The sequence below is a fragment of the Podarcis cretensis genome (genome assembly GCF_951804945.1).
Source record: "Podarcis cretensis genome assembly, chromosome: 17".
In the NCBI taxonomy this organism is placed as follows: Eukaryota; Metazoa; Chordata; class Lepidosauria; order Squamata; family Lacertidae; genus Podarcis; species Podarcis cretensis.
The window spans coordinates 15940703-15962906 of NC_137187.1; the positions used below are offsets into that span (position 1 = coordinate 15940703).

General features: G+C 44.8%; 2 protein-coding genes across 14 annotated transcripts in view; both read left to right on the forward strand.

Annotated features, from left to right (window-relative positions):
• The window catches only part of PALM2AKAP2 (PALM2 and AKAP2 fusion), a 222086-nt gene extending 216248 nt beyond the window's left edge, over positions 1-5838 (forward strand). For all 13 annotated transcript variants that reach the window (XM_079959176.1, XM_079959170.1, XM_079959175.1 and 10 more), the window contains one exon: positions 1870-5838. In XM_079959176.1, the coding sequence (XP_079815302.1) occupies positions 1870-1877 (8 nt within the window). In that variant the 3' untranslated portion in view covers positions 1878-5838. The remainder of the gene's footprint in view (positions 1-1869) is intronic.
• A 6525-nt stretch (positions 5839-12363) lies between these two features.
• On the forward strand, positions 12364-22204 carry SLC46A2 (solute carrier family 46 member 2). Its single transcript, XM_079959591.1, has 4 exons — positions 12364-13835; positions 16017-16100; positions 17406-17562; positions 21340-22204. The coding sequence occupies exons 1-4, from the start codon at positions 12800-12802 to the stop codon at positions 21395-21397; spliced, it is 1335 nt and encodes a 444-aa protein (XP_079815717.1). The 5' UTR covers positions 12364-12799; the 3' UTR covers positions 21398-22204.

The window sequence follows — 22204 nt, forward strand, 5'->3', positions numbered from 1 at the left end:
TCGTTTTTACCTGTTTTCGTATCTTGGGATCCCGTGGACTCCAGCCCTCATCCCAACTCTTTTCTGCTTTGTTGCTGGCTAAAGTGAGTGGCCTGATAATAGGAATGAGAGACTACCAGAGTTTAAAATGGAATTTCCAGAGACAAAAAGGCAAGTGCCTGTTTCCATCCAGCCAAGTGTTTAGACCACAATAGTACTTAACAACTTACATGGTGCTCTGAAGTGTTTAAAGGACTTTAGGTACTGACTCAGTAACCTTCACAACTACTCTGTGAAATAAGTCAGTGGGTTCCTCCCGCCCCCGAATTACAAATGGAGCCAGGGCTGAGACTGAGGAAATAGTAGCTTACCTAAGGCCTCCAAGTGATTTTGTGGGTCAAAATAGATTTTAAGCCAGAACTTTCCAACTTCTTAGCACTCCTCACACACTGGCATGGCATTGCCATGCCCCTTACCCCCTCACTTCCCATGGGGCATCCCCCTGACGCCATCATTCATTCGTACCCACTGGGTGCCAGGAGGCTGTGCCCCTGAAAATGGCAAATGGGGTTAAAGACCCACAAGCCAATGAGGACCTTTGGTACAAGCAGTTCCTTGCTGGATGGTGAGTTTTGGTCCCACCAACCATCATTTTTAGAGATACAGCCTTTTCCTTTCCCATATAGACAAATGGAGATGTGTTAAGAACTCCCACACCCCCCCCCCTGCAATTAAACATTGCCAGTCTCACTTACCATCACGTTTCAGTAAAGTAGTATTTGGGCAGTACAGTAGTTAAATATTTTTTTAAAAAAATTAATAGTCTCTTGCAGTATTCTTTTTTAATGGCCACTCAAGTGAATTAGACCTCCCACTTTCCAGCCACAGCCGATATTGCCCACCCATTGGCATGGATGGAACATGGAACATAGTTGTACTCAGAGAAAAAGTACAGCACCCCCCAAATAGCATGGAAGGTCAACTGCAAGTCAGCTTTAGTTTGCAGCAGAAGAACAATAATTAGTTATGCTAGTAGGTGCCCATCTGCAAACAGCTCAGCTCTCCTCTAAAGTGTGTAGACGCAATGCTTGCTTGCTTTTTTGTCCCAGCCTCAGAAGTTCGTTTCATGGTTTAAAAACAAAAGCAACTGTGATCATCAAAAAAAAATTGAGCATGATTAAGATCTGATCGAGTATTTCCAAAAGGCTTTGTAAAGTCACAGATGGAACAGGGGAGAGAAAAGCCTTCTGCGGTTCTTAGTCTTGGGCTTTGATCATCTGCGGATGAAGTGCATTCATTGTATATTAAGGCCACAGCAACTCTGGGTTCCTCTTCGAGCCTGTCGCTGCCACAGCCCTACCATTAGGCAAAATGAGCTGCAGACCTCAGGCAGCTTTTTTTTGAGTGTCAGGAAAGGGGAGCCAATTTTCAAGTTACTTAAATATATTATTATTGCCTTTTACAGCCGGGGAAGAAGAGAGGCATTTGTTAGCTGTTCTGTCTCAGGTGCCAAAATAACTTGATACGGGATCGGCGATGGGCGAGGGTGACATTTGCTGTTCCACCTCAGGCAGCAAAATGCCTTGTGCCCACCACTGCTTGTGTTGTTTCACAATGAAATTGCAGTTCATCCCAATGTTGCTGTGCTCTTCCTTGCATGTTGGCTTTTCCATTGACGTGCTTAAATTCAAACGTTTTAGCCTGTAGCTGTGCTGACATGCTTTTTTCATCCCAGGGAGAAAGAAATGCAGAATGCTGCAAGGTGGATATGTCTTTACTGATGCAAACTTTTTAAGTGCACAGAACTGTTCAGTGGCTGCCCTTTTCAGGAGAATTTGAGATTGGTAACCGAATAAACTATTCTGTCTCTCTCTTTCCCCCCCTCCTCAGGTCCTTGAGGCTACGAGAGTCAACCGCAGGAAGAGTGCCCTGGCTCTGCGGTGGGAAGCAGGCATTTATGCTAACCGAGAAGAAAATGAATAGTTCTCTTGGCAAAATAAGAGAGCAGTTAAAAAAACAACAACAATGCAGAGACGAAGAAACCAAATAGAAGAACAAAATTTTAATTTTTTAAAAAGGAAAGCTTCAGCATTTTAATCCGGTATTTATTACAAGTGTATCGATCTCTGCAACCCATGTTTAAACAGAAGCAGTTCATATATGCATAGATATACGCACAAAACACGCAGAAAAGTTATACTAAGGAAAACCATCTGCTACTCCACCCCCCGCACACACACCAAAAAGAAAAAGGACGTGAAGAAGCAGCAGCAGCAGCAGCAACAACCCAAGAGGACACATTTCAGAGCGAGCAGAACGAACACGTGTTCCTTTCTGAATATTGTCTTCTTCCCAGCCTTGTATGTGGAACAGGAAGAGTTTGGCCTAGACAGTATTTCACCACAAGATGGCACCTCACATGGAAACAAACAATTGTTCAAGCTATTTGTTTGAGCTTGATAGCAGCTCGTCATCATCCCACGTGTAGCGCTGAGAAGAGGGCTATTACTCTGATATATCCTAGACAGCCATAATATAGCAAGGTTTATTTTTATTTTTGCTGTTAACAAATGGGGGGGGGATTCTGAAGGCTTTCTGTTAATTTAAAAGTTTTTGTTGTTTTTTTAGAAAGCAACAAAACAGAGGCTGTTAACTTGCAAATGTGAATGTACAATCCCATACATTTAGCCATAAAATACGATGTATTTTTTTTTTTTTTTGCTGTTTATTTTTGAAAGTTTTTTGGGGGGAGATTTTTGTTGAAGATTTGCCATCCCATTTATTCCTCCTCACATAATCAGTATGCTTAATAATGTTTCCTTTTAACAGTGCTGCACAATCCATAGGTAGCATAGAAGAGAGAAATGCCAAATAAGGTTATCTTAGTTTTAGTGGGTCTATATGCTTGAAGTGAGCAGTTTGGCCTCCTCTTTGTTTCTCAGCGCTTACTGGCATTGTCATCTGTGTTTAACATGAAAAGGACCATTGGAAGAAGAGTTGGGCTGAGTCGGAAAGATATGGGGAGCATCTGAACCATTGAAAATATTTTTACTTGAGGCAATAACTGACACATTGAGTCAGAATGTTACAGAGAAGGAATGAAAGAAAAATAATGGTATCTTTAACTATATTTATGCTATGTAAAGGTCTTAGTTAATAGAGCGGGAAGGGCAGAAATGTTTTGCGTGACCAGGAAAATGAAAAGTTGGAGAAGGTAACGGAGGGAGTTGGGAAGAGGGGAGCCAGGGCCAAAGGACTATTTTTGCTGTTCAAACAGTGTTTTCAGAGCTAAAAGATAATATTGCAGCTTTAGTTCGAGTGTAAGGTGGGAATCAGTGACAAAGGAATATGGAGTGGTTGTGAGTGTGTTTGCTTGTGTGATTGTGAAGTAGAATGGTGAAGACAAAGAAATGTGGGTGTAGAGATTATTTTCTCCAAAGCTGTTTGCCAGCTCTAGGGGTATAAACGTGTGTGTTTTTTTCTTTTATGAAAAGGGATATAAAAAAGGCACTAAAACTGATGCAGTATTTGTTAATAACTAAGCTGAACTGACATGGTATTTGCATGAGTTAACATTTCCAAAAGTATTGAACAGTTTTGTAATCTTGACATTTAGAAAAGAAATGCGGTATTTATTCTTATGCTTTGCCATCTGGCGTAGTGTTAGAAGCTGCTGGTTTTCTCTTGTTGTGTCAAGAAATGCAGTAGAATGTGTTTAGTGATGGAATCCCAAAAAAATTCTGGACTAGAGCTTGTCACATTTTAGGCAACTCAAGAATGGTACATGCATCTTAACTAAAAATTACTCTTCATTGATTTGTAAGAGGAGGCAAAACAAAAAGCCAGCCCTCCACAAGTTTCTCTTCTGTTTCCATTTTATTTTATGTTTCATGTTATGAACAGGACCTCTGTATTCTGCTGTTTAGACGAACAAGGAGATTTCATGTTGAAATACATTAATTTCCTCCTGGTAAATGTCTAAATATAAACAGAGTAGTATGAACACAACAGCCTTGGCAAGGATTCTGTACTGTGTGCAGAATCTAAAGTAGAAATATTTGGCTATAACACAGACCAGCTGCTTGGATAACATCTGTACCGAATTCTGATGCAAACCTCCAAACCAAGCTCCTCACGTATATGGAGGAACCAGTCATAAAGAATTGAAGATAAGAGTTTTGCGTATACAATGGGAGCTTTCCCTGCCAATAGGAGAATCCACATTCTGTGCATCGGCAACACTCCTGGGTTTGCTTATCCTCTGCTTACCTCATTAGAAAACATGGTGGATCCTATTCCCTTTGCAGATTTTGTAATCAGAAAATCCTATCAGAAAATATTTTACATAAATGATCTTTATATTACTGGTTTGCACACTTTTCTGATTACTTTTTTAAAAAAATGAGAATTTGGGGCACAAACCAGCCAAAGTTAGTTGCTGTTGTCCTATAGATTTCCATGGAACTACACATTTAGCTGTTGCTTATTTAAATCAGCGGAGGGTTTTGCTTTGTGTTTAATTTTGGCTGGGTTGTGCAATAGGTGTTTTCCGAGGCTTAAATGCTGCACAGGAAAGATGAATCCAGCTAATGGGATGAAAGGAAAAATAGGTATGTTGAAAGAGAGAGGGAGGGAGATGCAACACAGTGGATTCAAAACCAGAAAAGGCCAGAGGCCAGAATTTAGAAAATTCATTCTTTCTTTCTTTCTTGCCTGCAAGGGCCACCCAACATTTTTCACTGTTTTCTGAACCTTTTAGCAGAAACTGCCTGTACAATCAAGTTGGGATTTATTTATTTTTTTACTCCAAAAGACTGTGTCTTTCAAAAGTGAGGTTACAAAAAAAAATATCTCAGGATTATGACGAAGCAGGTGGATTCTGTGCTGAAGATGTTTTTAAGCCAGCAGTAGGCAAAATGCTCTGAAAGATGGAGCGTGGAGAAGGTGGGTGATCAGCTTAGATTACACACAACCCTTGCTGAGAAATGGTGGTTTTCTTACAGGGGAGGTAAAGCCAAAGATATAATACATTTGCTTGGAATGAGATGCTTTCTCCTCCTTTACAAGGTTGTAGTCAACTCAAGGTGAAAGAGCAAGGAGTTGTTATGGGAAAATCCCCTTTTTTTCTAGAAGCAAAAATAAAAAAGCCACTTCAAAACATACATTTTGTTTGTCTCTACGTATCTTGTTCCAACTCCCCCCCCCCCCGGTGTTTTCACCCCAGCAGCAAAAATCTGAGATGGGTATCGTGGCATCATGGGATAACTTTGGTAAAAGGAAAGAAAAGCTTGATTCATTATGCTATTCCCACAACACAGTTTTTGATGGTTATTATTGTAAACTACTGACAAATAATGCTTTGATAATGGAGCAATGGACTCGTCTCTTCATTATTCCCACCACCACTGCTTAATGTCTTTAAATATATGCCAGTACATGCGAATATATTCAACAACAACAACAAATTAATGCAGAATAAGCTTTGCTTCCAGGCACATACAAAGAGTTAAGAATTATTACTTTTTTGAAGCAAATACTGATAAAATTGAACTGTGCATTGACTAATAGTTAAGGATTGCAATTTTGTGATGATGTCCAGGATTCTATCCCCAAAATCTTAACTGCAGAGCAGTTTCCTCAGACCAGTTCTGACCATTTCACTCCCAGTCCAGAAGGATCCATTGCAGAATACTGTGGCAACTCCGTTGTTGCAAATGACCAACCACTCTCGCTGCAAAATAACGTGGCTTCTTGTATATGTTTAACCACTTCATTGCTGTACCCTGCTTCTGTTTTATAGTGACTGTGAGGCATACAATGCAAGTATACACTTATTTTCTCATTAAAACTTAAACTTGTCTTGTGTTTCTTATCTGAAAGCAAAGGGGGTTGTGGGGTTGTGGCATTGTTGGCAGTGCCCTTCGGATCGAGTGTTTGCCATGACTTTGGCTCAGAGTGGACTGCTGGCAAGCAGCCCATAGGCCAGATTAGGCCTGCAGAACTTGTCTTCTCAGCTACCTCCCCTGTGACCCTGTCATGCTTCCATTGAGATGCGGTAAAGATTTCGCCCCCATTTTCAGCTGGAAAGGAAATCGGCTTGTTTAGAAAAGCTGGGAGGGAGGAATTCCTCACTTTATATACACAACATATGCTCGATATATATGGAGACTCCATTTTCTCAGGGTCTGGCGAAAGAACAATGTTAAACAACAATTGATGACCTCCTACCGGGCCACAATAGAAAGTGTCCTCTCATATTGTATCACAGTGTGGTACATTGGCTTGACAGCCACAGACAGAAAGTCTTTACAGAGGGTGGTGAACACAGCACATGATATCATGGGCTGTCCCCTGAACCCGCTAGATGGCATTGCAAGGGATTGTTGCCTTAGGAGAGCGAGAAAAATTCTAAGGGACGATTCACGCCCCAGCCAGCACCTCTTTAATCTACCCTCGGGCAAGAGATATAGAAGTATAATCAATCATACCAACAGGCTAAAAAACAGTTTATATCCGTGTGCTGTTAGGCTGCTGAATGGAAAATAATTTGTGCAGCTGACTTTCGAGGTTGGTGTGTTGTATGACAAGCACACAGAGTGCAATGAGATTGAGTGTTTGGGGGGGGGCAGGCTCGGTTAATTTCATTGTACACAGGTTGTACATTGACAACAAAGGTATTACTACTACTACTACTATCTTATGAAGCCATACCCATAAAATGGGGCCTAAAGCAGCCTCCAAGAATATAGACGTTGGCCGCCCATGGGCTACTTGTGAATCAGTGTGAAAAGGCAGTGCTATGAAATCCTCGCGAGCAAACTGCTGTTTAGTCTTTCTCCACCTACCCCTTAAAATAACCTGGAATTCTGGCATGCAAAGCCAATTTTGTAAGTGTAATTAAGCCTTCAAATAACCACACAGACATGGGCATATTTTTCCCCATTGTAGAAGGTGGGTGAAAAGATGAGCACTAGACTTTCAGTCCATACCTGAGGCAGGCTAGAGGCAGCTTCATATTATGGGAAAGCAACAAAACCAATGTGCTTCCTCTTTGCTCATTGTCCTGTCTGTGGTTGAGCAGTGGAGAGCCCTGCACCTCTCATGTAGGGAGGTGTGTGCTGCTTATTTTTTGTGCCGATGCATTCACCCACAGAGGAAGGCCTCATGCCAGCGGGTGGTGCTGTGGTCTAAACACTGAGCCTTTTGGGCTTGCCCATGGGTAGGCAAACTAAGGCCTGGGGGCTGAATCCAGCCCAATCGCCTTCTAAATCTGGCTCGCAGATGGTCCAAGAATCAGCGTGTTTTTACTTGAGTAGAATGTGTCCTTTTATTTAAAATGCATCTCTGGGTTATTTGTGGTGCATAGGAATTCGTTCATTATTTTTTTTCCAAAATATAGTCTGGCCCCCCACAAGGTCTGAGGAACAGTGGACAGGACCCCTGCTGAAAAAGTTTGCTGACCCCTGGGCTTGCTGATCAGAAGGTCAGCAATTTGAATACGCATGACAGGGTGAACTCCCATTGTTCTGGCCCAACGTCTGCCAACCTAGCAGTTTGAAAGCACGCCAGTGCAAGTAGATAAAAAGGTACCACTGCAGCGGAAAGGTAAATGGTGTTTCAGTGCACTCTGGTTTCCATCATGGTGTTCCATTGTGTCAGAAGCGGTTTACTCATGCTGGCCACATGACCCGGAAAGCTGTCTGGACAAATGCCAGCTCCCTCAGCATGAAAAGTGAGATGTGCGCCGCAACCCCATAGTCTGCTTTGACTGGACATAACCGTCCAGAAGTCCTTTACCTTTTTACCTTTACCATGCCAGCAAAGGTAAATCATGCTACTGTTCCATGAAAAGCTCTGGGATATAAATTAGTTGTGACTAACCTATTTCCTTGGAGTTAGGCTGCAGTCCAGATGTACTTATTCTGGAGTAAGCTCCATTATGTCACATTGGACTTCTTTGGTTCCTGTTTTTCACTTAAGATTTGGGAGCATGGAAAAAGAAGGCCTCACTTTCCCTTCCTCTCTCACATACTGTGAGGCCAAGCCAAAAAGCTTTCATTTCTTGTTTCTAAGTGCCCATAACATCCCTGCGAGGGCAGCTTCTTTTGATGACCCATATACTGATGCAACAATAGGTCAAAGAAAATACAGTTTTCCAACTGGAACGTTTAAGAGGGGAACTGCTCTTGTAGGATACACAAGTTTGAATTGGGGATTTCAGATGGATGCATGTGCTGCAATGCCACCTAGGGCACAATTTAAACAATTCCTCAATTATACAATTGGTCTCATAGCATCAAACCCTGACTGAAGCAGCAGCTCCCCTCCCAAATTGTGGCGGGAAAACCGCTAATGTGCTAGATGACAGTTTGTTTTCTCATATATCGCCAATTCTCCTTTTTCTTTTTTGCGTTTCATAGGTGGTTAGCAGACAGTTTTTGAAAAACTAAAGCAGTTTAGTGGTCAGTGTGAGCCCAGTGTCCTCCACCCACAGAGGAGCTGCCCATTGAGTATCTGCATGAGTCACTGCTCTTACCAACCCTGTGTCTTCTCAAAGTCTGCTGGGCAATAATAATGCTAACCTGTCTGCTTTGACTGAAGTTGGAGCATTTATACAGGGACACAGCAGAATTGGTCACCCCCTGCACCCCTGCTTGTCTCTGCACGAGTCACTGTTCTAGATTTGCCTCCTTCCAACTAGGAGTGACACACAGAGGAAAAAATGGGAGACTCCTCTGACGTTAGGCCATTCTTCTGCCACACCCTCTGCAAGTCAACCTCTTTAAGCACAAAGCATGCCTGTGATTCAGAGTAACCCTATCAGAAGTTTGGGAAATACTGGCGCCTGCCCAGTTTCCCTCTCAGCCAGTAAAGGTGCTTGTTCTCTGCATCAGTTTAACAGCTTCTGCTTACAGAAAAGAGCCTTTTTGCTGGCTTGAGTGATTACAGCTAGTAGTGTGCTCATGGGCCTCAGCCTCAGCTTGGCTGATAAGAACAAACCCAGCCTATTGCAAATGGGATGATGCCCTGCCGCCACTATGGAGAATCACGAGTGCAAGGGAAGCCCCACTAGCCAGGTGAGAAACAGGCCTGTGACCCAAACCTAGAGTGATAACCCGGGGGGTATCTATTGTTCCTTAATTTAGCATCACCAGTCCTATTTTTTCTGCTGTATGTGGCTTTATTGTGTGATGGTTCCAAATTGGAGTCCAACAAACTCCCTATCCCTGAAGAAGGTGAGGAACTCAAGCAGCAACCCGAAGTGTGAGAAGGGCTCAGCAGTAGAGTATATTATCAGGCATAGGCAAACTTGACCCTCCAGGCGTTTTGAGACTACAATTCCCATTGTTAAGTTGTGGGTGAACATATCAGACGACACAGCAATTCTTCAAACAGCTCTTGTTTATTCACAGGCAAGAACAGAACTGAACTGAAGGGTTCAGCCAGCCTACTTATATAGAGCTCCAGTGCAACGTAATTGTAACAACTTTCTGTAACTATCCAATCACTGAACGTCACTTTTGATCCCTTATTTGCATATGTGGACCTGAACTATCTACAGTATCCCCCTGCTGGCTCAGGGTGAGAACTTCAGTACATAACACCCACCATCCTGGCCTGTTAGCTAGGGATGATAGGAGTTGTAGTCCCAAAACATCTGGAGGGCCGAGTTTGCCTATGCCTGATATATATCTTGCAGGGGGAAAGGTCCTCCCAGATTCCTGGAATTTCCAAGTTGCCCTGGGGAAAATCCCTGCTTGAGACCTTGAAGTGCTTCTGCCAGTCGGAGCAGGCAGGATTGGGCTCAGGTGCTCAGTTAGTCTGACCTTTTGAAAACCACCTTCCTATGTCCCTAGCAGCGGTGTTTACAACTGCACAAGGAACATCCCTTCTATTCGCCTGTAATACCTTGACCACAGACTTGCTTCCCAGCGCCTCCTTGCTATTCTTGGAATCACCCCTCCCAGATGATAAAGCACCAGTCATCTCTGTTTGCTTTTAATCATCCTTCAGGTATGTTACAGCTCATTGCGATCCTTATCTCTGGACACAGTTTGGGAATTGCTGGTCTCCCAAGTATATATGCCAGGGCCTCTCTCTTTAGTCCCACGCCTTTGCCCTGTTTGCAAAACTGAATGAGGTTGATTGGTAAAGGTGCTTCTCCGTTGTGCAATTCACTCACCCCAGCATTACTCAAGAGGTTCTTTCCCGTGTTTATGGAGCCAGGTTGCAGGGGGTGCTTCTAGGACAGACAAGATAAATGGGCTGAGAGCAGCAATTGATCATCAGACAGTGCAGCAAAGACAGCTATTGATCCAGAAAAGAAGAGAGGGAAAATAAGGGTCAGTGTTTCCTTCTTCTTCTTTTTAATGAGACAATTGATGTGCATGGAGGATGTTTGAGGGCTATTTTGCTACACAGTAGGTATGGAAGCAGAGTTAGCTCTTTGCTGTGGAAAGCCTAAGGGATTGGGCTGAGCGGTCCCTGCCAAGTAGTTATGTAAGGATCTTAGAGGAGAGAGGCTAGTTTGGAAGATGCACCCCTGTGTTCTGTCTAAATAGCATTTTCCACTCCACAAGACTGTAGCAGAAACCAAATGCCCTGTAAGGCTGATGGACAGGTGTCGCCAAGAAAGGTCCCTGATACCTGGTGCGATTTGCACTTTTTTAAAAATGTCGTTTTTATTATAAATAAGACAACAAGCAATTTATTTATTTTTTTAATGACCGAAATGGTTAAGCGTCAGCATGGGAAGGCCGAGAGAACATTTAGGGTTTTTTTCTGGAATGCAAGCCTGCCACTTCTATTACAAAACCGAACTCTCTCTTTTTAATACAGTTTTATTTATTCTGCTAAAGAGACACACACACAAAATAACAGAACATATCCAATCGGAAATTCCGACAAATCAATAGACGTAAAAAAAACACCAGTCAATACAAGATGATCAAACTGTAGATACAATCATCATCATTTTATTTGTATGCCGCCTTTCCATAGTTAAAACAATGCTCAAGGCAGCTTACAACATGACAAGCTTTACATCAGGGGGAGGCAAGGTTAACCTCGCCTGGGCTGTTGTTGTTTAATCATTTAGTCGTGTCCGACTCTTTGTGACCCCGTGGACCAGAGCACGCCAGGCACTTCTGTCTTCCACTGCCTCCCGCAGTTTGGTCAAACTCATGCTGGTAGCTTTGAGAACACTGCCCAACCATCTTGTCCTCTGTCGTCCCCTTCTCCTTGTGCCCTCCATCTTTCCCAACATCAGGGTCATTCCCAGGGAGTCTTCTCTTCTCATGAGGTGGCCAAAGTATTGGAGCCTCAGCTTCAGGATCTGTCCTTCCAGTGAGCACCCAGGGCTGATTTCCTTCAGAATGGAGAGGTTTGATCTTCTTGCAGTCCATGGGACTCTCAAGAGTCTCCTCCAGCACCAGAATTCAAAAGCAGTGAACTCGCCTGGGCTAGTTCACTCCAGCAGAGATCCCTCCATGGGCCAGATGATGTGTGCGCGTGTGAGTGGCACAGCCACGATTTCCGGTGTCTGCGCAGACATGATTTCCGGCGTCTGCACAGGTGCGATTTTCAGTGTCTCAGTATGCGCAGTCGCAATTTCCAGCACCGCGGAAGTGAGTCCCCACGCCACGCTGTGTCTGTCTAGCACAGTGCAGGGACTCGCTGAGTGGGCAGCTCGGTTTGGGGGCGACTCGTGGGCTGGTTAAATGATCCATATGGGCTGCTTGTGGCCCATGGGCCTTAGGTTGCCTACCCCTGGTTTACATAATTACCAACATAACAAAAGTCATAAACAATAAATTATAAAACATCAAAAGGTACACAACCAAATGGAAAACAATTTCCACATAAATAATAAAATCTAAAACTAAAAATACAACATTAATATCAATAACAATTTAATATGACATAGATAAAAAATAAAAGCATTTGAAAAAAATACGCCTAATGTGTGTGAAATATACATTTGGGTAGGCTTGCCTAAGCAAAACAAAAAACAAAAAACTTTTCAGTAGATGTTGAAAACAACACAACAAAGGAACCTGCCTAATATTAATGGATGTCTTCATGCTAAAGACTTGACAAATGACAATATTCACTCCACCTGCTTCTCTCCCTCTGTCTAATTGTCCCTTTCACTTACCTCTCAACTATGCTGGTACAAGCCTGCTTTGGGAACTATTAGAGAAAAGTATCTGCTGCTGTCATTATCTATTTTTTCATCCGTGTATGTATGTGTGTGTGTTTCCAAAGAGCCTTGTAATCCTACCCTATCACCCAGTGCCCTCAAACATACACAGAAAGTGCCATGGTTGTAACCAGGATTTCGGGGGGGGGGACAGGACTGGGGGGGCAGAACCAATGTGGTTGGTCAGTTAAGTATTTCTATTGTTTTACTTGATCTAGGGAGGTGGAAGCTGGCCCCTGCCTGCCCCCTCTTGGCTAAACCCATGGAAAGTGCCCTGATTATTTGGCTGAAAAGAAACTGACCAAACTGCTTTCACTTCCTAAAATGAGAAGGAGAAATTCCCCAGGCAGGGCCATGTGACCTCTTGAAGCCACACCAGGAAGAGTAAGATAGTGTAGGCGGACTCCAAACAGAGAGAGAGAGAGAGGTGAATGTTTGTCTGTGTGGGATGAGATATCGTAGAAGCAGTCTCTGCCCTGACTCCTGAACAGCCCTCTGCCTCTGAAGCTAATATAAGGAGTCTTGCTTTTATAACGAAAATCAGAAACCCTGAACTGGCTCCCAGCCTCTTTTTCTGCCCTAAGCAAAGGAATCAACAAGCAGCAGCTTCCTGTGACCATGCTTGGTGGGATGGAGATGAGGACCTGGATTGAGCCTGTTGTTGCCGGGGCTCAGCTTGCGAGTTCTTTCTACGACACCGGGCTGCTTCTAGTGGTGAAGAACTACTACAACCAGACCAACTCTTCAGCTCACTCCAATGAGAATTCTCAGCAGAAAGCCATCTCCAACTTCTTCATCATCTACAAGCTTCTTGACGGCTTGACGCCGCTGCTGTCGGCTTACGGCCTGGCTAAGCTGGGCGACCTGAAGAGCAGGAAGATCTCTATCTGCGTGCCTCTCCTGGGCTATTTGCTCTCCCGGATCCTGCTGCTGCTCCTCATCCTGCAAATGTGGCCCATCGAGGTGATGTACGGGGCTGCTGTGTTGCATGGGCTGTCTGGAGGCTTCACAACATACTGGGCCAGTGTCATGGCTCTGGTGTCTAAAGGCTCTTCCGAGAGCAGGCGGTCGCTTCGCCTCATCGTCGTCGAGCTCATCTATGGCATAGCCGGCTTCGTGGGGAGCATCGCTTCTGGGCACCTCTTTGTCAGCTTCCACCTCAGCTACCACCATGGTGCAGTCCTGGTTTCTTGCAGCGTTGCCTTATATGCTTTCTGTCTCCTTTACAGCCTCTTTGTCCTCAGGACTGCAAGGTCTTGTCCTCTTGCATCCACAGAGCCAAACCATCTGGACATCAAGCTGGCTGAGGATGATGGCGGAGAGCCTCACTTCCACGAGAATCGCTCCTCTATGGTGCCTTCCAGGCTCATCATTGCCATGCTTTTTGTGGCCGCCATAATGTATGACTCAACTGTGGTGGGAGCCATGGATGTGCTGCCATTTTTTCTCCTGAAGGAGCCCCTGAGCTGGGGGCCGGTATATATTGGCTATGCCAACGCTGCTGGCTATCTGATCTTTATCACCAGCTTCCTGGGAGTTTTTACGTTCTCTAGGGTTTTCAGAGACACCACCATGATTATGATGGGGATTGTGTCTTTCTCCGCTGGCATCCTCATCATGGCCTTTGTGCGATGGACGTACCTGTTTTACGTTGGTGAGTAGAGCCATCCTAACTCAGTGGGTTTATTGTGCTTCTATTCTGATGTCCCTTGTGAATTCTTAGTATGGCTTACATGAGCTACGCAGGATCCTCTTTAGGCACTGACCAGGCAAGTCAAATTCTGCATCGATAAAACCTCAAGTTCTGAGGTTTAGAGATGCACACAATAGTATATTGCACACTTCTTCTAGGTTTGACGAAGGAGCTGTGCAGGCCCTCAGAGCATCACCACCAGCTCTTGGCAGTCTTGCCCACCCATCCCTCTTGCTTTTGAGATTCCATCAGGCATTAACCATACACTCCCAAGCATGCCTTGAGTAATCACGAGGGCTAGTAACTCTAAAGCTAAGGTTGCCATGATGCCAGATTCTGCCTCTAATTCTGTCCTGTTGTTAGGAGGTGGAGCATTAATTCCCGTATGCAGCAGAATAAGGCAATAAAATATATATTCATAATATTTATTAAATTTGTATACCGCCCTATACCCATAGATCTCAGGACAGTTCACAACACGGAAGTGTTTCCCAGTTCAGATTGCAGGTTGGGGAGCAAACTCCGGCTTTTTGCCGACACTGAGCAAAAAGTAATAATAATAATATACAAGAATATAAAGAGAAAGGGAAAAGAGAAAGAGTACATGTTGCATTCGTTTGATGCATGCAGAAAGTTGTGATGTAGCGTGGGTGACAGGCTGCACTGATAATGGGCATCGTCAGCCTTGGTGGCAGAAAATATCCTTGCTTGTTATGTCTCTCTGAAGATCTCAGAGCAAAACATGTGGGTGTAGCTGAGCCAAACCTGTTTCCAAAGGGTATCACATAGCAACCACAACCATGCACTCGTTCTGGTATTCTGCACTACGTTGGCAGAAAGCTATTAATACCTTCCTCAGAAGCATTGCTCAATGCTAAAAGGCGCTTCCTTGTCCTCCCGTTCCAGTACAACCTGTATTGTTCCATTTTTGCACACCTGCAGGGACTGTGTGTAGAAAGTTAATGTTTGCAAGATTCCCAGAGCACTTACCTGACGGAAGAGATCTTACAGCACAATCTTCTGCATGTGAGTCCTGCTGAGTGGGGCTTACTCTCAGAAAAGTGTGTGCAGGATTGCAGCCACAATTAAATAGGCTTTAATAAATGAATGAGCTGGTGGCAGATGTATAAAAGTTCACACAATGTTTTCATAGAATCGTAGAGCTGGAAAGGGGCCACAAGGGTCATCTACTCCAACCCCCTGCAATGCAGGAATCTTTTGCCCAGCGTGAGGCTCAAACCCCTGTCCCTGAGATCATGAGTCTCATGCTCTTCCAACTGAGCTATCCAGTGAGGAAAAGCAATGATGCCTCCTTTTTAGATTATGCACATGTGCGCAATGTTCAGGGATGATGGGAGCATAGTCCAGATTAACATCTGTAGGGCCACAGGTTCCCTGACCCTGCCTTAAGATGAGGCAGTCCTTTGTATGAGAGAACAAAAAAAAGTGACAATGTGATGCTTGCCATCTTCAGCTTTTATTGCAGAGAATCCTTCCAACTCCAGAATTATATGATTCTACAGGGTGGGGGAAGGGGTTATTGTTTTGTTTTGGCTTTGTTCCTGTTTTTATTATGTATTTTGTGTTTTCATCTTGTATTTTTATGTTGTAAAACCACCCTGAGATCTTCAGATGAAGGGCATCTACTACTACTACTACTACTACTAATAATAATAATAATAATAATGTACAAGGCAACTTTTTAGTTTAACTATAATGATAAAGGGGTGTGGGTGGTGCTGTGGGTTAAACCACAGAGCCTAGGACTTGCCAATCAGAAGGTCGGCGGTTGGAATCCCCACGATGGGGTGAGCTCCCGTTGCTCGGTCCCTGCTCCTGCCAACCTAGCAGTTCGAAAGCACGTCAAAGTGCAAGTAGATAAATAGGTACCGCTCTGGCGGGAAGGTAAATGGTGTTTCCGTGCGCTGCTATGGTTCGCCAGAAGCGGCTTAGTCATGCTGGCCACATGACCCGGAAGCTGTACGCCGGCTCCCTCGGCTAATAAAGCGAGATGAGCGCCGCAACCCCAGAGTCGGCCACGACTGGACCTAATGGTCAGGGGTCCCTTTACCCCTGCTAGGCAGTGTAAGTTTGGTCTGATGATTACATGAACCCTCTCCTTTCCATTCTCTTCTGCTCCAGCCCGTGGTGTGATGTTGCTTGCCCTCATTCCCTTGCCGACCATCAGATCTTTGCTGTCGAAACACATAGAAGGAACTTCCTATGGTAAGTTGCTGCTTTGAACATCTTGGCATTGTTCATCTAAATGCAAAAAAAAAGTTTACTTATTTCGTTCAGAATAAGGCTATGAAGACAGACACATTTCTATCATTTTGTGTAGTGGATCTAAGAAGGATAGATTCCCTCGCCTCCCTCTTTCAAATATAATCATCTCACATGACATAGGTGATCGATAGATTAACTTAATGGTACAGGCATCTAACTTGGAGCAGACCGAATTAATCAAAGGTCTCTAAGCAAGCTGCCTGATGGTACTAGATGATAAAGCCAGGCTTGGTTCCTTTTATTAAAGATTTTCTTGGGTTACAAAATCCCTTGCCTGCTGACCAACAGAGTGTCTCTCCCCTCCCCTAATAAGTAGAACTACGTACTAGCAAATGTATTTTTACAAAAGTTGGGTGCCATCCCCACTCTCCCAAACAATAGCAAGATCCCAGGGGGTTCCAGGCACTCACCCCGGATCTGTGTTCCTTTGGAGAATTAAGACATGGTGGAGACTGTCGTAGCTTTTTTAAAAAAATAATAATGGCTTGTTCACCTGTTTTCACCTTCAGTCTGCATGGATGGGTTTCAGGTCTTACAGCATGGTCATTTCAAGAGGGGCTTGTCCCCCACAGCAGTGCAGCCAGCCTTCAGCCAACCTGCCCAAGATGGATCCCAGTCTTTTCTCTCTCTTCTTCCTAGAACACCTTGTTCAAAAACTCTTTTCCTGTCACCTCAAACACACAGCCTTGGCAACACCTGTCTCTCCAGGCCAAAGGATTCCTCTCAGGTGGTCCATCGACCCCTTTTATCATGATAAGAGATCTGCTGTTTGCAAGGCCAGCCAGGCTATTTTTGCATAATCCAGCCCAGGAATTCCTTGTCTGGCACAGTTCTGAAGCCTGTACTTTCATCCATAACCCAATTAATTAAAATCCTACCATTTATCAATTTTTAGGATTTAAGCCCCACCCCCACCCCCCAAATCTATAATGGTACTGTGTCCAGGTTTCTTTTACAGTCACTTTTTGGGCTGCAACAAATTCTGAACTCCCGTCTGCTGCCAGGTAGCAGAAATAAGCTGTTTATTATTTATCGGCTCACTTTTCAGAAGCCAAAAGAGATGCAATTTTTAAAAGCCCTTAAATACTCAGGGGCTCTTTAGCTCACTGTCAGCATGATATATCTCCACCTTGGCCATCTTTTAAAAATTTAGAAAGCTGGGAAAGTGATAAATAAAAAGCAAAGCTGTTTAAAGTGGTCGCTGAGTGTTATTTTATTGTGTTCCACTTCCACTCTTGTTTCTAGGAAAGGTGTTTGTCTTGCTGCAGCTTTCACTGGTGATCACAGGTGTTGTGACCTCAGCTGTCTATAACAAGATCTACCAAAACACCTTGGAGTGGTTCAGTGGGTTCTGCTTCCTGCTGTCATGTGGTGTAGGATGCCTGAGCCTCATCCCTATCAGGTAAGCAAGGCAAAAGGTAAACTGCTATTCTGAAAGCCTGCCCTTTCATAGGAACATAGAGTTGGAAGGGACCCTGAGGATCATCTAGTCCAACCCCTTGCAATGCAGGAATATACAGCTGTCCCATATGGGGATCAAACCTGCAACCTTGGTGTTATCAGCACCATGCTCTAACCAACTGAGCTATCCAGGCTCAGAGAATTGTTTTTTTATCTATGTGTGGCTCATAAAAACTCTTTTATTTGATCAGGGGTTTTATTGAACTTTTAGCTCTTGTTTATTATTCTAGGTCTGCTCTGTGTTTCTGTGTGTAATTGGTATCTGTCAGAGCTGCCCAAGGTCCCAGCTCACAAAGGACCAACGCCAGGTCGTCATTATATACAAAAGTCTTTATTGAAGTTCAGTTTCCATTCCAAAGCCGTAGTGCGCAGCTCTACGTCTTAAACCTTAGACCGCCGAAGTTCCGTCTGAATCTCCACCCCCCTGACACCAGTTTAAGATTCTCGCCCTGCTCCACCTCTTCCTCTGCTCTCTTCTCCTCTGGGTCCTCCTGTCCGCTGGGGCATTCCCCTTTCTGGACTCTTCTGACGCTGAGTCCCCTGACTCCTCCCCCTGTCTCTGGCGGGCTTTAGGACCCGGCTCCCAATCCTCGTTCTCTGCTGCCCCGCGCGCCTGTACTTTTGAACTTGGCTCTCGCGCCAACCCAGTGACCTTCCTCCTGACCGTTGCACTGCTTCTGTCACTGCTTCCCTCTTCCGGGATGCTAGCCGGACCTGACCTCCCCTCCGTTGCCTGACTCTCTGATGGAGGCGTGGTCAGCCCTGATTCCTCTTCTCTCCCTGCTGGGGGAGACGCTACCCCCGATACCTGGGACTCTTCCCCCCCACTATGCTCAGGTGGGGAAGCTGGTCCTGATCTCCAACTGCTGCTCTGGGAGTCCCCACTGGTGCCTTGCTTCTGGAGTGTCCCCCTTGGGACCCCCCTTGCCCTGGCCACCAGCGCCCCCTTCTGTGAATCTTCCGATTCACTGGAGAGGCTCATGGAATCTCTCGGGCCACTGTCATCTTCTCCTACGCTGCCCTCAGATTCTTCCCCTTCGCTCTCCATCTCCCCTCTTCCCTGTGCTTCTGCTCCTGAGCCCCTGACAGTATCTTTCAGTAGGCTTGCTGTTTTCAAAACAATTACCGTATTTTTCGCTCTATAAGATGCACTAGACCACAAGACACACCTAGTTTTTGGAGGAGGAAAAACAAAACAAAAAATATTCTGAATCTCAGAAGCCAGAACAGCAAGAGGGATCGCTGCGCAGTGAAAGCAGCAATCCCTCTTGCTGTTCTGGCTTCTGTGATAGCTGCACAGCCTGCATTCGCTCCATAAGACGCACACACATTTCCCCCTTACTTTTTAGAAGGGAAAAAGTGAGTCTTATAGAGCAAAAAATACGGTAGTTTTGCCTGTTTTAGAAGTGATTTTTTTTTCCATATAGAAAGTTACATTTGCTACTCAACAATTATATTCCAGTTCAACAAAACTAATGACTTCCTGCTCGCCCAACATCAATGTTCATAACGCAAATTGCATACAATTGTGTTTTAAGGTTCTGTCTTATCGAATTCCATCCTCACCAACATGTTTCTTGATACGTTTGGCTATTTTCTTACATTTCAAACCCTGCTGTGGCCTTCAAGTATGGGAAATAAATTTTCATGAAGACTAGAAAAGGTTCCCAGTCTTCTTTGAAATATTCTTTTATCAGACGTGATGAGATATTGAGAGGGGCACAGAGTGCTCCAGTAGCTGCCCCAAACTTGGTGCCTTCCAGCTCCCAACATTCCCAGCCATTGGTCTCATACAAGTTGGGTTTGATGTGAGTTGTCCTCAAGAAACATATTTAGGGGAGAGCTGCTTCAACTGCTATCTGAGGACTGGGGGGAGGGGCAGGTTCAAATCCTCACCCAGACATGAAGCTTACTAGCCAAACTTCGGCCAGTTGCTATCTCTCAGACTAACCTACTCTATAAGGCTGTTGTGATTGGATCCCAGTACGTTTCCGAGCACAATTCAAAGCATTGGTGCTGACCTTTAAAGCCCCAGCCTTGGCCCCTTATACCTGAAGGAGTGCCTCCACCCCCATCATTCAGCCGGAATCTGAAGTCCAGCTCCAAGGGCCTTCTGGCCATTCCCTCCCTGCAAGAAGTGAGCTTACAGGGAACCAGGCAGAGGGCCTTCTCAGTAGTGGCGCCCGCCCTGTGGAATGCCCTCCCATCAGATGTCAAGGAGTTAAGTAACTATACAGCCATTAGAAGACATGTGAACAGTGGCGTAGCGTGGGGGTGCAGGGGGGGCTGGCCGCACCGGGCGCAACATCGGGGGGCGCGCGCGCTTGCACTCACAGCTCTCTGCCCCTACCTGGCTCACTCAGGGTTAGGGGGCGCAAATTACTTGCCTTGCCCCGGGTGCTGACAACCCACGCAACGCCACTGCATGTGAAGGCATGTTTTATTATGTTTTTCTATTTGTTGGAAGCCACCCAGAGTGGCTGGGGTGACCCAGTCAGATGGATGTGGTATTATTATTATTATTATTAGCAGTAGCAGCAGCAGCAGTATCTTCTTTGCCAAACACCTTTGTAAGTTTTACAAGGTGGCAATGGCTGGTCAAACTGCCAAATTGTGAGCATTTGCCCTGTATAGTGGGCTACCCTTGAAATTTGGCAGAGGCGCCATCAGCTTGTGCCCCAGACTAGCTCCCTAGTACAGTGGTACCTTGGTTCTCGAACTTAATCCATTCCAGAAGTGCATTCGACTTCCAAAACCATTTGAAAACCAAGGCACCGCTTCCGATTGGCTGCAGGAGCTTCCTGCACTCAAGCAGAAGCCGCATCGGACGTTCAGTTTCCGAAAAACAGTACAGTTTTGCAAGGAAGTCCACAAAAGTGAACAGCTCTTTTTGAAGCATGGGTTGCATGGTTACCCAGAAGTCATGCTGTAGCAGTGGAGTTCCTGTACTGACAAAGGGTTGCACTAGAGGATCTATCGATCCCCCACACATTTATTTATTGCCAGCCGGCCTATGCGTGACGTCTTGGAGACGATTCTTGCTCATGCATACAGCTAGGCTGCATACAAGGTGTTACTTCTCAATGTGCCAGCAGATGGAGACACCTGCTACCCTTTTCTCAGCCACCTTTGCCAACGTTAAAGTCATCCTCCACAGCAGATTCTTGTGAGCTGGAGAACACCATCCACGCATAAGGGAAAGGTTTGCAGAAGTACCAAAATAAAAAATGCTGAGGGTTGTTAGGTGGTCCAGTTCCCTTCACAAAGCTACAGTCCCTGGGGAGAGGGATTGATTGATTGATTGATTGATTGATTGATTGATTGATTGATTGATAAACCACTCTGGGAACTGTAGCTCTGTGAGAATTGAGGTTGCCTAAAAAAACTCTCAGTGCCCTTAACAAACTACAGTGTGTCTGTTTAAAGTATCATCCTAGTGTTTTAAATGTGTTTTAAATGTGTTTTAAATGTATAATGTGAGTGTGACCTTGTTGCAGGTCTCACTTCCCCCTAATACTTTCTGTTTTATAAGCCATCTGATCACTGATTATGCTACTTTGGTTTGGGGCAATATTTTTTTTAAAAAAAGATATGACTTCCAAACAGAAAAATGGTACATTTCAATCCTATTCTTGGGATTAAGAACAGGCACACTTATCCCTTTGATTTTACACATCAGTTCCTCCCTGTGTTTTGCTTCTTTCTCTCTCCCCTACAGTATTATAGCATGGAAGCAAAAGGCACCATCTGGTTCACTTGAGATTTTGACGGACTGAGAGCAGAAGGAAGTGGCTGTACCTATTTCAGAAGCGGACGTACAGATCAAGAGCATGACTTGAGGGGCCCAGCAGTTGGGCTGCTTGAAAGATGGCCTGCATCTTGCAATTACCTGCATGGAGAGAGATGTTCGGTATCCACTGACTGGTCTCCATAGCGTTTCAAGGGGATGGTACTGCAGGTTAAAATCAAGATGCACCTACAGAGAAGGAGGTGGCATTGACACTGTAGCATGATTCTCTTTCCACCCAAAACGGTTGCCATCGCTAATGCCAATTCCCTTGTCCGCATCACTCCAGCTCTGAAAGCAAATGTCCTCCCCTCCGTAAGCAACAAGGGTCTTGCTACCCTCTTTCTAGATAGAGCAGAACATGCCACACTAGAGGCCTTCAAACAAAAGCAGGTCAGAAGCTCTCGATTGCCCACACTGAGCAGTTGGGTTAGACTATATGGCTTCCAATGACCCCTTCCAGCTCTATTCATCTATCTCACTGAAGTCGCAGAAGCATTTGAGGTCCAGCTCTGAGGGCTTTCTGGCGGTTCCCTCATGGCCAGAAGTGAAGTTACCAGGCAGAGGGGTTTCTCAGCAGTGGCGCCCTCCCTGTGGAACACCCTCTTGTCAGATGTCAAGGAGATAAATAACTCCACAACTTTTAGAAGAATCTGAAGGCAGGCCTGTATAGGGAAGTTTTTTAAATGTTTGATGTTTTATTATGTTTTTATATTTTGCTGGAAGGGGCTCTGAGTGGCTGGGGCAACCCAGTCAGATGGGTGGGGTATAAATAATAAAATTGTTGTTGTTGTTA